Below are 14,678 nucleotides of genomic sequence, written 5' to 3'. Positions count from 1 at the left end.
GATATTCTTCCTCTGTATTTTTGTCTTGTTTTCCAGCACATCGGTCTAAAAATTCTTAAATCAAGATACAAGTGCAAGATGCAAAATAACAAAATATGAAGTCTTGTTGATTGCAAAATTTATCAAAATTAATAAATTGCAAAATTAATTAATTAGAGTTTATGCCTAAAACATGAACAAATATACTGTAGCTGCAAGCGGCAATCATCAGAGTCCAAGCACTAATGGCCCATGTGGATGATTAGCAATCCAATTGAAAATGTATCTTATGTGCTTTTTAAAGAAAAGCCCATGAATCTTGACTGAACGTTAGGGTTTAATGGAACAGGTAAAAGCAACACATACACAGGTGTCAAAATGGACAATTGACTTTCAAAAACAAATTGCTCCCTATTACTGTTAGATAAAAGAGGAGTAGAAAACCTGCATAAAAATGTTTACTGTCTGTCAAAGCATGTGTGGACTCGTATTTAACATTTAAATTTAGATGAAGAATCGCTTGTCATAGGATAATACAAGACAATTTAAATTAAATATGAAGGTATCTTTTGCTGCTCAAAACCTCATTTATCTGAAGCATTTATCTAAAGGCCCTTTTCATTATTTACTATTTATTTCTATAATATGTGTTGCCTTCTATGTACACTAACTATATAAAACTATACTGTCAGTACACTGTAGTTATACAAGTTAACAAGATAAATGCATCTATTTCCATTCAAGGGGATTGAAACAGAAAGTGACTTAAGAGATTCCTTATCCCTGTGGCATATAATGGACAACATTAAAGGCCATGTTGCAGGGTTAATTTTTCAACGAATTTGTGCAATTTGCTTGTTGGTAATAAACATTTAAATACTTATCCATTGTATATTATGTTGTTGGGTATCACAAAACGGAATATAATACGAAAAAGTAGGTACTATCTTACAGCAGTTTGCAACGATTCTCCTTTCCCCCACAATGCATTGCATTACGTCACCTTGGGGAGAGAATTTACCAAAGACCGCCTTGAGAGCATTGAGAGTGACTAGAGAGAGACGAGTAGTAGACGAGATGATTCAGATGGCAGATTATAGATAAATTAAATAGATAAATACATAGATATAGATAGATATATAGACTAGATATATAGATAGACAGACAGATATATATAGATATAGATAGATAGGCTAGTATATGCGGCAACTGCACATCCAATGGCGCGGGCGCCTCTGACATGCGACCAACTCTACGTTGTCAATCTACCTACTATATATTTCTATCTATTTATCTATCTAGCTGCTAGCTATCTATGCTAGCGTTATGCTATCTGACTGTCTGCCTATCTCTCTCTATACCGCCCACACAAGCACCTGCCAAACACAGCGACAGACACGCGGCGGCTACGTTTGCAACAACATTTTCACCGGAGGAAGAGATAAACGCTTATGGTGTGTTCACCCCGAACGCGAATAGAGCGTCAAATACGCGTCTAGTTAGACGCTTGAACATTCGCTCGAGTTCAAATTTTTCAACTTGCGCGGCAGACGTTCCCGGCAAACGCGTCGCCCAATTCGCGTCATTAACGACGCCCGGCGCGAATGATGCGTCTATTCGCGTCTTTGAATTGAGTTTGTATGTAATCTACTCGCGCAAATAATTAAATTCGCGTTCGGTGTGAACACACCACGCCCATATAGCTAGCATGATGCCTTCTATTTCTAGATGACAAAGACAAAGTTTACCAGTACTACGACACTATGACAAAGGTTACCGGTACTAATCTGAACTAACGTCATAATCACTGCCCCTAGATAAAAAGACAGATTTTTCACTCGGTGCTATTCAATGACAGTAAAAAAAGAAATACGTGTCGTTATTGTGCACTGCTGCTCGTAGACTAGCTCCAGTGCAAAAGATAGCAACTCACCAGGACACTTCACCAACTCTCCACTCATTCTCCTCGGACCATTTAATTGGCTTTAACCGCCATCAGTTCTTGGCAATTCCTCATTTGCCCTCTCACGTCTGGCAGGTTCAAAATAATACGGCTGGGGGCCATCGTACATGTTGGCTCTTGCCACCTCTTCCTCATCCCAGTCAGACGCCATATACTAGACTGAGGCTAACTTTCCTCCACTTCTCCCCAACGTGACGTCATCCGAATTGCGTAAAAAAAAACCCCGTTACAACCAAAAACGTAAAAAACTGGTCTTTAAGACCATTTTTGAGACATTTTAAAAATGATATAGATATCTTGAGTGATTTATGTACCCATTAATCGACAGTGGTGGTTAACCTGCAACATGGCCTTTAATATCACAGCCTCCATTTTTCAGGGCTAATAGTTTAGAATTGCTGTTAGCCTACCAAGCATCAGAAATTCATGAAACCAAGCATGTTTGCTCAGAATAACTTGTTTTCCATGTGTACAGGGGGTCTTTAATGCCCTGTGGGAACACTGCAGTTTTCAACTTCAAGCCATGAATCACACGGTTGCAGAGTAATGTTTTTTTAGTTGTAGCACCCTATATTGGTGGAAATTCACAAAACTTGGTGTGCGTCCTTAGAATGTCCTCTTGTCTATGTGTAATGAGTTTTGTCAAGCTTGGACATTGCGTTCAGCAGATGAACAATTAAAAAAACGTGTATCTTTGCAATGCTTCGATGAATCAAAATTCTTTTGATAACTTATTGCCAGCACCGTTCCAAGCTGCTGTGTGCCAATTTTAGTGAAGATTAGACCAACAGCCTAGGAAGAGTTCGAAAAAGTAGAGTTTAAAAAAATAAATTAAATAAATAAATAAATAAAAAAACTTAACATAGCGGTAAAATTGTGTGTAAATGAAATTGGAGCTATGTTTTGTAGAGCTTGACTCAAGGATTATGGGAGAAATCCTTAGAAGAAAATCAAACACAATAAGGTTTCTGCACCCTTGGTGCTTGGACCCCTGAATAAATTGTGTATGGGTGAAATAAGACTATTTGAGACCTTTTAAGACCCGCAGAAACCCTGAACCAAGTGTAAAAATAGGTTAAACCCTTATGTAAACAGTTGTTGGTTGTGGTGAACTCTTTCCCTGCCAACCACCACCAGCATATTTGATAATTTTCACATAACTTCCATGGCCCCCAGAATATTTTGTTGAATGAATATCTGAACATGCAATAAAAAGAGTACTTTTTAAACAAAACAAAAAAATCTGAAAACCTGAAAATTTCATTAAAAAAGCAACATTTTGAACAAAAAGCTAAGAAAAATCTTTTTTTCAAAGACTACAAAGCCGGAAAATACCATCAATGGTGGGGAAGCGTTGTGTCATAAATGATGGAAATTTCAATGGTCAATGGTGGGGAAAGAGTTAAAGGCTGTGAGAAATTGTGTGCAATACCTCTGGTTTGCTGAGGCTAGAGGACACTAGACAGCCTGAGCCCACGTCCAGGTCCCACTGTTTGCGTCCCTGGTTCAAAGGATCCAGAGCTGCGATTCTTCCATCCAGTGTGCTAATGATCACCAGAGCCCTGTCAAGCACATAATACACACAGGTTCACATACTGTACAGTGAAGAGGGTTTCCATCACTCTATACAGTTCACGAGACCTTTCCCTACTGCCTTCACATTCAAGCTTGCACTTGAGGTAGAGATTATGAGAGGTATAGGAAGTTGTAAGTATGTGCCGCTTTTAAATGATGACTAACGCAATGTTATGTTCAATAGCCGATAAATTAGAAATAAAACACTAAAAAATAAAATAATTTGAAATCCTTCAAGTTATCCTCAAAGTGTAGAGTATGAAAAATGGATATTCACTTTGAATGTAACATGTAACAGTGTAATTAAATTATAAGTGTTTTTAGGCCTGGTTTCAGAGACAGTGCTTAGACTAAGCCAGGAGTAGGCCTTAGTTAAATTAGGACATTTATAGCTTTTATTAATGTGCATAAAAAAAAAAACTTTTAAAAAAACAACACATTACTGGTGTGCATTGAGACATAACAATGGAACTGACATATTTTAAGATATGTCACTGCAAGTTGCTTTCAGTGAATACACACACATAATACACTCAAGACATTGCATTGCATTTTAGTCAGGGACTAAGCTTAAGCCTTGTCTGTGAAACCAGGCATTAAAGTTTAACTTAAAGTGAGTGTTAGAAGGATAAGTCCGTCAATGTGCGGACTATGCTGCTCATTAACTATGCTGTGAATCAGGGGAGTCTCAAAAGAAGCCAGGTTATCCTAATATTGTTGATTTGAAAAACGGAGTAAAATTTTGCAATATAGAGGGTGAATTATGTATGTGATGTTTATTATGATGATATTATGATAAAATATGCCTTTCTCCACTGACGTTGTAAGTTGTTGAAAGTGTTTCTAATGCTGATTTTCAGAAGGCAGCTGTCGGACTCCTGGATAGCGAACCGAAACATGGTGTGTGTAACTTTAGCAACACATTATCAGCAGTTTATGTTAACGTGATCAAGCCAAAGGTTAATCATATAAATTATTGTTGTGTCTGACATTGTAGAGAGCGATACATAAAACGCATTACCATTCGGATACATAGAATTGTAGATGAACCTGTAATTCTACACTCCTCTTCTTCTGAATCAGTTTCTGGTTCAATCTTACATGGCTGAATTAAACCAGTATTTCAACTTGCCTTTGTGCAGCGTTTACTACAGTAAAGTTGAACGGTTGGATAAGGTATTCTGAGTGTGTGGAGACGGGGACTAATTTGCATAATCATGGTTCTGCGTATACTAAATGAAGCAGGGATGTAGAGTTAGCTAAGCTATTTTAAGGCATGAAGAAATTATTTTCATACGAAAAAAAACATTTAAATGTCATTTTGGTGATCAAAGGTTAGTTCTAAGGGATAAAAATATTGACTACGGGGGAATATAAATGTAAAAATAAGAAAAATGAGCAAACAGTTAAATATCCAATATTAATAGATTTTTTTTTTATTTAATCGCTGAAAATAGAAAATGTTTATTTGTTTAAAAAGCTGTTTTGGTTGATAGTTTTAAATTTAATACAATTATGATTAATCGTTCAATTCATAATGTATATAACCTAATTTCTATAATTGACCAACAACTGGCTGATTAAACTGCCAGAATGTCAAACTATCACTAACTTTTTTTTTGTACTATGTGATAAAAGCCAACAAGAACTGATGCCAACACAGGACACTTCATGACTAAACTGGCAGGGAACTTTTTAATGGACAGGAGCAAGGGTAGAGAGCAGGACTAAGAATGACGGAGTCACTTTGATCAAGTCTAAGAGAGTTAACAACCCTCTAGACATCAACACTGATGAGGTCAGAATTTAAGGGCACTTCAGTTCTGCTCATCCCAGTGCTCTGGGCCAACACCGTTTGTTCTCATTCTCCAATAGGATTGAGGAGCAGAAAATGCTATAGCACAGCACTCCTGATTGGCTGGAGGGCCCCTCCAAAAATATGAGGGCTGATTGGTTGTTGCTAAGCAGTGGGCATTGTGAGAATGAATGAGGACACTACACTGGTCCCAACCAGCCAAAAGAGTTTTAAAGAAAAAAAACAGAGAGAGAGAGAGCATGAGAGCGAGAGTGAAAGTGAGAGACGGGTGGTAATAAAGGAAGAATAACAAATCCCATTTTCTGGATGAGATCAAAGAGTAAGTGTAGTTGGTTTAATAACAGTAAGGCTGTTTAATCTTAGGAAAAATAAAAAGGAGAACAAGGGACTAAAACAGAGTGAAAAAAAAACATTTGAGAAAAATTGTAAAACAATTGACAATTCAACAGTTTGCCTGACACCAATTCAGTTTTGTAGACTATATTGTAACATGAACTGCATAAAAAGTGCCATGAGATGTAATTAAAGTCAATGCACACAAAACCAAATTGTAATAGAGACTAATAACTAAACGTATGCTCTCCAGCTAACAGTGAGACTTTCTCATCGTTTTCTGTTTTTGCCAGCTCTGTATTTCTTTTAATTTTAAAAGTTCACTTCTATTTTATATTTATGTCTTATTTTATTGTACTGCACTCAACACATCTTCATTTTATATATTAGGCCTACCCGTTTCTGCTCTATTTATCTGTTTCAGCCACAGGACTTTCCACTCAACCGGCATATTTATGACAGTCAGCAGGGAAAGGCAATGGTGTTAAATACAAAAACACTTCCATAATGTAAATTTTATATTTGAACGTCAATATATAAACACTACAATTTTCAAGGAAATAAAAAATAAGAGAAAGTATCAAACTGGTAAAAAAAATAAAATAAAAAAAAGTCAGCATTTAAACTGTGAGGCTAGCTTAACTTTATCTTGTAGCATTTTAAAAGCCTGACATAAATGCTCACAAATGACACACACCCTTTTAACTCTCTCAACATTATTTCTGTCATGCTGTTTAACATTTTGCACTTACACAAACAGTTACTTAAGTGTGCTTCCACACACCTGTGATCCCTCCCTCTCACTTACTCTCTTGTCTCTCTCTCTCTCTCTATCTCTCTCTCTCTCTCTCTCTCTCTCTCTCTCTCAGAGGAAGTCAAGAGAATCTCAACGCAGACCTGATGAAAACAGACTGCATGGAAGAAAAAAAACAACAACTAGGGTATCTGAGGGGTTTGGTCCAATCATAAGAGGCTTTCCTCCTCCCTCAGCCAATCAGGGATTAGATGTGTTGCTGCACTTTCAATCAGAAACCACTCCTTTAAAAAAAAAAACCAGCCAATGGACATAAAAAGCCCACTGTAACCATGCCACAGCAAGCAGCTCTTATCAGCTAAGTGTGAGTTAGCAAGTACCACTGCAAAACACACACATGCACAATGGGAGCATGGGGAGCACGTGGTCAAGTTGTGAAAACAGAGGCGCACCCCTGCGGAGAAGCCGCAGAATTCATGACAGGTTAACAGAGTAAAGGACTTTGTGCAGACAATTGTTTGACAAGACAACATGCAGAAACCTGATAACGTAATTAATCATACAACAATGTGATTAAAGCAACAATTTACTCAGAAATGTAAAATCTTTGTGCCACTCAAACCCCTATGACTTTCTGTCTTGAGTGGAACACAAAAGAAGATATTTAAAAACATGTCCTCAGTCTGCCATTTTTCATACAGAAAGCGTGAATGGGGACTGATGCTTGTCAAGCTCCAAAAAGAAACAAAAAACATTCATGACTTGTGCATTTTTTAAGGTCACGGTGACATATTACTTTTGAAATTACTGCATTTTGCCTGCTGAATTTCGCAAAGAAATTCATGCGACCGGGAACAGCACTCACATGAATTTTGCATTGGATTTAAGTTTTTTGTTAAACTTTAAGTTTTTGACGTTGAATAATAAACAAAATACTGCTTGGTTTGGAAGGGACTTCTCAGTCAGCGGTGCTTCATGCATTCCTACACTATTGACAATTCACAAAGTTTTGCAGAGGTTTGCTAATGTGACCGCACCTTTGATCTCCCAAAAACACAAAGACTGAAAAAAGTGCCCCCTAGCGTGTGCTAAAAGCTGTGTGCTGGAGCTCTGTGTCTTTTGTAACTAAAGTAAGTACAATTTATTTATACAGCGCCTTTCACAGACTAAGTCACAAAGCGCCTTACAATAGACAAAAATGGATATAAAAATAAAAATAAAACAGATAAAATTATCAATATATAAAGTACAGAGATTTTGCCGCGTCTCGCGCATGTCACAGCGTTTTAAAAAACGCATCATTCAAGTTAAAATAAGTTCAACTTTAAGAACAAAAATGTAAACTATCCCAGCTATTTTATCCCATGCCTCGTTCTTTTGTAACTGGTTCATATAAGCAAACAACGTCATATCATAAATGATAGGAAACCCAGCAACGGCGATTATTAACTTCTCCTCCATTTTATCGGAACTAATGTTTTGGTAGGAACGAAAGTTTACATCGTGTGTTTCTCCGGAATCAGCCAGCGCGGAGGACGTCTATATTTCGATTGGTTGCTGGCTTTTGCCGCTGCACCGCGTCATAGCTCATTGCCATTAAGTTGAGCTACTTTCAACTTTCTGATTGACGCTCAAGACGCTCAAAACGCCCAAAACGCGACGCCGATGGATTTGACGCTCCTTGCAGCTGAGAGAAGCCGGCTTCCATTGAAAATGAATAACTTCCGGTAGCTTTGGAAGCTCAAGTCGGCGGCGGTGGGAACTACTATATTCAAGTAGGTCTGACCTCTTGTTTATTTTGGTTTGTAATTTAATTTCATGTTTATACATTTGTCAATATTTAAATGTTTTACAAGAAAGTACACTGCACTAAGTATTTAAGTACACTCCCTGCATTATGCACTTTTAGTACTTACTTTTGTGTGTTCTAATCTAATGCTGCTGTTGTCTTCTGTGCCCAGACTTGAGTTTTATTTGATGTTTGATGCATTCAAAAAGCGTGTTTTTTGAGGTAAAATTAAAGGTTCAGTTCATATATCTGACTGCTTGTATTTATTGACAAAATTGTATACATGTGAAGCAAAATTGAAAATAAGGATGCAGTGCATCCTGCATCGTCAATGCATCGTGATGCATTGAGATAATCGAATCGGTGACTTGATAATCGTAATCAAACCGAACCGTGAGACCAGTGTAGGTTCACACCTCTAGTTGACACTGCCTAATATCTCCTTTTCTGTTCTGCAGAAGGAAGAAAATCATACAGGTTTGCATAACATGGGGGTGAGTACATTTTAGATTGCCTTTTCCTGTAACATGAAGACAACCAGCTGATATTGTTTGTTTGTTTAGAATTTATCACTGCACCAGCTGGCCACTTTATTCATGGAAATATTGGTGAAAAATGGATAAGTAAGTAAATAAATAAAAATTATGACATGTTTTTAAAGTTTATCTACCATTAAAAACCTTTTCATAAAAATTAAGTGAAAAAGTAAAGAGATCTAGAGGAGTTACAACCATCACAGTCCAGCTTATAGCCGATTGCATTTTGCACATGTATCTGATCTGTATAAGTATAGGTACTGTTGAATAGAAGTCTCTGAAGGGGCAAAGACTACAGTATCTACAGAGTTTTCCAAGTGAAAGTGATTTTCTGCTTGAGTTAGCACACAATAAAATATAGCACTGCAGTAGCATGCAGACCTCGGTATGGAGTGTTACTAAAGCGTTCGCAATGGATTTCAAGGTACCATCTTCCCCAGGCAACACCTGCAGTATCCCATATCCATATATCTCAAAAGCGACTCGAGACTCACTAGAACATTCAGACCTTCATATGCACACCACAAGAAAACAAGAGCAGTGTGAGTATTACTTGTTGGATATGTGGTATAATGCTGGGGGCGGTATGATCAAAAACCTGCATCACCGTATTTTTTTAAGAATCTGGCGGTTTTGGGGTATATCAGAGGTTTTTTTGTATTTTTATGACTGGACCTTTATATAGGTTTATAGGATAGTGCCTTATTTTACTATAAGGAGTACATACAGAATAATAAAAATAAAAAACACTGTTATGTTAAAATACAAATTTACTTCAAAACAATGTTGGTAATCAAATTAATTTATAAAACTAAAATTAATATTTTAAAATGTAACCAAATTAAAATGCAACAATTTCTTAAATTTTTGGCACGTTTACCATTTTTAATTATTAATTAATAATTTCTTCAAATTAGACCAAACCTTTAATTTAGGTGGGTTATAAGAAAGACCTTTGAGTTTGTGCGTTTTAATAAACTGCATTGTTATTAATATTACTTGAAGTACAATGTACTGTGCAATAGGATTATATTTCTGTTGTAATTTCTTCAAGTTAAAGCAAACTTTTATTTTGACGGGTTGTTGTGAAGACCTCGGAGTTTATGACATGATATCAAATGAAATGGTGAAATGCAGGTGAAGTTACTAAGAGCAGGTCGGCAGATGAAGTTCATGTCCTAATATAGAAAGACGGCAGACGCTGGAAACTCCACGAGTATCACGCGAGCTTCAGTATGTGTGTAGTAAACAAAACTGCAGTGCTCATTTACGAAGAACAAGCAGACTTCCGATTCAATAGCAGGTTCTTTTAGCTTTAATATTCACAGACACTAGTCCATGGTATTAGTGATTTGATTTATTGTACAGCCCTACTTTTGACTTAATCCAAAAATTTTGAAATTTGTTGACTGGATTCGGTCCGAGTTTTCTACATTACAGAAATCAAAGGCCTCTACATAGTAATTCGCCATGTTAAAGCGAGTTAGTTGTGTGGGTTATTTATGGTGGTGTTAAAAATTTACAACCATTAGTAAGACAAAGGTATGCAGTTAATAGAGGTCCCCCTCTATCTGCAGCAATTGTTTCAGCTACGCACCAATATAGAGGTTATTGAAAAATACACATCACCCAGTACTAATGTGGTGCATGACAATAAGAGTGCTTATATAGAAGAGAGAGATGACCAGAAAGAAAAAAAAGATGACCAGCATTCAAAGGTATAGTTCACCCAATAGATTTAAATCAACGTCGGTCTTTCCAAACATGCATTGATTTCTTTCTTCTCAAGCAACACTGGATATTAGAAAAATATTGGGAACTAAACCATTTTAGTTTACTTATATTGTATGTGAGATATTACTCAAAACACATCTTCTATGTTCCAAAGAAAAAACAAGATTTTGAATGACTTGAGGGCGAGTAAACAATGACAGAATTTTCATTTTAGGGTGAACTGTCCCTTTAAGGGTAATGCAACCCATTAAATAAAGTTGCAACACTGTGTTGATGGCAGTCTTCATCATGCAGAGTTTTTCTCCATGTATTGATTAAAGCATTTACTCAGTGTGTGTGTGTTTAATCTGTCTTCTCACTCCATGTCACGTTCTGACACGCCCAAGCTGCTATCACCATGCAGAACTATAGCGCCTCTGCCATCTAAATTGACCTTGCTAAATTCAGTCCATCTTGAACTGCAATTTCAGCATGCCTAGCTTCAGTCAAAGGTTTTAACGATAAAATTAAACTAAACGCAGTGAGGGACACCTGTATGATTTTCAAAGCACTTCAACAATCACTTGCAAAACACAATCACCACAAACAAACTTGCATAAATCACAAGAAAATTTAAATCACATACTAACTCCACACAAACTAATTCCAAATGTCATCATGCACAGGTCACTGTCATTTCACTCCTCTGTAACTCTCATAATCTTCCTCCTGTTTCTAGCTCCCTAACATGCGCGGTGCAGAGAAATCAAAACTCTGTCACATGGTGCTGCTCTCTTCCTATTGGACGAGTCCTGGCCTTGATCTAGGTGGCTGATTTGTTGTTGCTAAGCAGTGAGGAACCAAACTACAGGAAGCCTGGGTCATGTCTACTAGGTCCTAGCGCCTTTGGTTTTCTGTCTCGATGTTCCCCCTTTACTTTCTCCCTCCTCGTCTCCCCAATCTCTCCCTCTGCCACACCTCTCCCATCTTCCCACCCACTGCTGCAGTGCAGTAAGGTGTGTCCTCTGCAATGAATGAAGAAACAGCTTTAAAGAATCAAACCATAAACAGAGCAAAAATCAATCAAGTCCAGAGTTAAACCTTGCAGCATGGGTAAAAGTAACAACACCAATTCGACATTCTTAAAGACACCGTTCATAAAATCAGCCGTATTTGTATGGTCTGAACGGCTTATCGGCTTGAAAGTGCTTATCTATGTCAGTTGAAGTAGAAAAGTTTGCAATAAACAGTTTGTCACAAGTTTGTTCCTGATTGCAAGACGACTAATCTTGCAATGAAGTGATGAACTTCATTTGCAACCATGAGATCATATAAAAACGAATCTGACAGCTTCTCCATAGTTATCTAGCCATCAAGTCAGACAAAAAAAGCCCACAACAACAAGCCCACAAACTCTACCCTTTCCTTCCCTCCTGATCTCTCTCTCGCTCTCTCTCTCTCTCTCCCAACTCAAATTCTGAGCACTTTTTCCTTTCACTCGTCTAATTGGCCAACAAGTTTGCCAGCTCAGCTCTTCTGATTGGCTGTTGCTAAGCAGTAGGCAGTTGGAGCTAGACGTCTGGCAGAGTTTGCACCAGGCAGCGGAGAAGCAGCTTCACCGTGAGTGTGTATTGGTGTGTGTGTGTGTATATCAGTGAGGGCACCTCGAGCGAAGTGTTCCTTCCAAATGTTCCCTCAGGAATCACCAGCAGTCCAAAAATACACACACTGAGGCAAAGCTGATCTACATTAGTCTATAGGCCATACCTGGATCATGTTCGCCAATGGAACTGCCAAAACCCCACAAGGAGAACTAACAAGTACCACAAACTAATTCTGTATTATATACATTTAAACAGCAATTGTGGTGCCTAGTCTGGGAACTGAGCCCGGTTGGTTGGTTTGGAAGATCGTCACAATATGTCTTGTATTTTATTTATTTATTTTTTCCTGCCACCAATGGACTTTTATGAACTGAACAACAGAACAAGCTGTTAAGAGTGTCTTTATCACAAGTGATCCCCACAATCTCTTCTTTTGTTGTGAGAAGATCTCTCCAGGGTTAGACTCCCATTTGCCAGTCGACCATGCTGTGTAACACACAAAACTGTCCCAGGAGAACACCATCCCCCAGTAAAGCTGTTCCATGTCGTGGGGAAGGCCTGAGGGTGTTGATTATCATCGCTGTGTTATGGAGATGTGAGCACAAAGGTTTTGTTCTTGCATTCATGCATTATCAATAAAAGCCAGACATTTACTTGTTTATTTATATGTGATTGACGGATTCTTGAACATAAATGCATGAGATTGTTTGATATTGAGGATCATGGGGGAAACACGCAGAGGTGTGAGCAAGTGCTTTATCTTGGCAGCAGGTGTGAAGGCAGCTGCTACTCTCACCCCTGTAGAGATACCCAACCAATGCAGTGTTAAACACACTACACACTATTCCCTCGAGTGTGCATGACACATATAACTATGCCACCAGAAACAAAGACCAGCCTCTCCTTCCAGTGATGTATGACTACTGTCAAGACAAAGTCCCGGCAACTTTACATTAAAACACCAGCACTGAAGTGGTGTTTAAAGCAGGATTTCCAGCAGACTATTCAGACAGATAAAGCATTGTTGCACTGATCATTTGCAACACATCATTTAGTGCATGGAAAGTTTACTTTTTTCCCTCTGTTATTTGGGTAAATGTCTTTGTGTTTGGAATAGAGGTTGCAAAAAGCATGCATATTACCTTTAGTTATTTCTTCCATAAACTGCAAATTATATGGAACTTAATTATGCTGTAAATATGTAATGAGGTGACTTACTTTATAACACAAGCAACCCATTTAATATAGCAAGAGTAGGAATGAAGTGGTCGGTCATGTTAGCAATTAAGCTGTGGTAGTTACGTTGCTATAAGCAGTACCAGAGCAAGAGCACATCTCATTCATTCATAATGTTGCACAAAAATAGCAGATTTAGCTTTTTAGCTTTTGATTTAAAGCCCCAATGAAATCAAAATTGAAGTTTGGCTTTTAGTATGAATATGTTTCTTAAGGTTATCTATAAGCTAATGTGCTCCAAAACAATGACAAAATTCACATTTAAAAGATATAAGCGGTCAAAACTCCGCCAATATGGGTCAACAATTTTGATGACATCACTCGGCTCTTCAGCTTCACGTCAGATTTCCTGTCCAATCAAATGCTCTCTAGAATCTGAAGAAAACACACAGTCTGCTCCGGTCCAGAGACACAATGGCACAGAGCAAATCACATGCGCGAGTCAGCGTAGACCACAAACCGTATCAGACTCTGACCCATTTGAATTCTACACAGAATTCTTTATTTTAAAGCGATGTGGAGATTATGAGGAGAAACGGTTAGTCAGACTTGCATTTGAAACACCACTGACTAATAGAAGAGATAACAACGGTGCCATGCACCAACAAATTACATACTTTTCAAACTACACATTCTCTGCATGATTATGTTCACTGTTAGTAACAGTTTCATATTAACTCTTTTAAACTGCGGCTGTCAACTGCAGCTTGCCGAGCTCAACGGCTGTGCTGTGATATAGCTATTGGCTATTTTTAAAAAGGGGAGGAGCTGTACAACATGTCCCACCCAGTCTTCCTGTTTCAGTGTAACTTACATCAACACATTGACGTTCTGCATGTTCCAAGGCACTTCAGTGAGCCTTTAAAAGATAGTTCTGATGAAAAATCATTCATCATTTACTCACCAGGTTACCAGCATTCTTCAAAATATCTTATTTTGTGTTCCTATATCTATCTGTCTATCTATCTATCTATCTATCTATCTATCTACCTATCTATGTGTGTGTGCGCGCGTGTGTGTGTGTAACAATATTTAGAAGTAAATAAAGACAGAATTTTCCTTTTTGGGTGAACTAACCAAAAACATTAAAATAAATGCAAAAAAACAACAGTACTTAATTTTAAAATTAAATATTATTTTTTATATTTCATTAAAAAAATTAAACAATAGAATAGAATATTAACAGAATATAAGAAATCAATACAAATGTTATATTTGTTTAATTGATTAAGTGTCAATGTTGTCTGCTTCACCTCCTGAACATAACCATAAACACAAGTCAAAACAGAAAATACAGAAGTTTCAGATGTAACAGAACGAGTCGCCTTTTGCCTTCAGATGTTTTAGAAGATTCTGAGAACTGGCAAACCATCTACAATT

General features: G+C 37.6%; 1 protein-coding gene across 1 annotated transcript in view; it reads right to left on the bottom strand.

Annotated features, from left to right (window-relative positions):
• The window catches only part of eif2ak3 (eukaryotic translation initiation factor 2-alpha kinase 3), a 33,182-nt gene that overhangs the window by 16,459 nt on the left and 2,045 nt on the right, over window positions 1–14,678 (bottom strand). The window contains exon 2 of the mRNA XM_077237468.1: window positions 3,375–3,504. Coding sequence (XP_077093583.1) covers window positions 3,375–3,504 — 130 coding nt within the window. The remainder of the gene's footprint in view (window positions 1–3,374; window positions 3,505–14,678) is intronic.

The sequence above is a fragment of the Siphateles boraxobius genome, unplaced genomic scaffold (assembly GCF_051911475.1).
Source record: "Siphateles boraxobius isolate OS27281-9 unplaced genomic scaffold, OSU_SipBor_1 20, whole genome shotgun sequence".
Lineage (NCBI taxonomy): Eukaryota > Metazoa > Chordata > Actinopteri > Cypriniformes > Leuciscidae > Siphateles > Siphateles boraxobius.
Note: the sequence above shows the minus strand (reverse complement) of the source record. Positions and strands in the feature narration are given on the sequence as shown.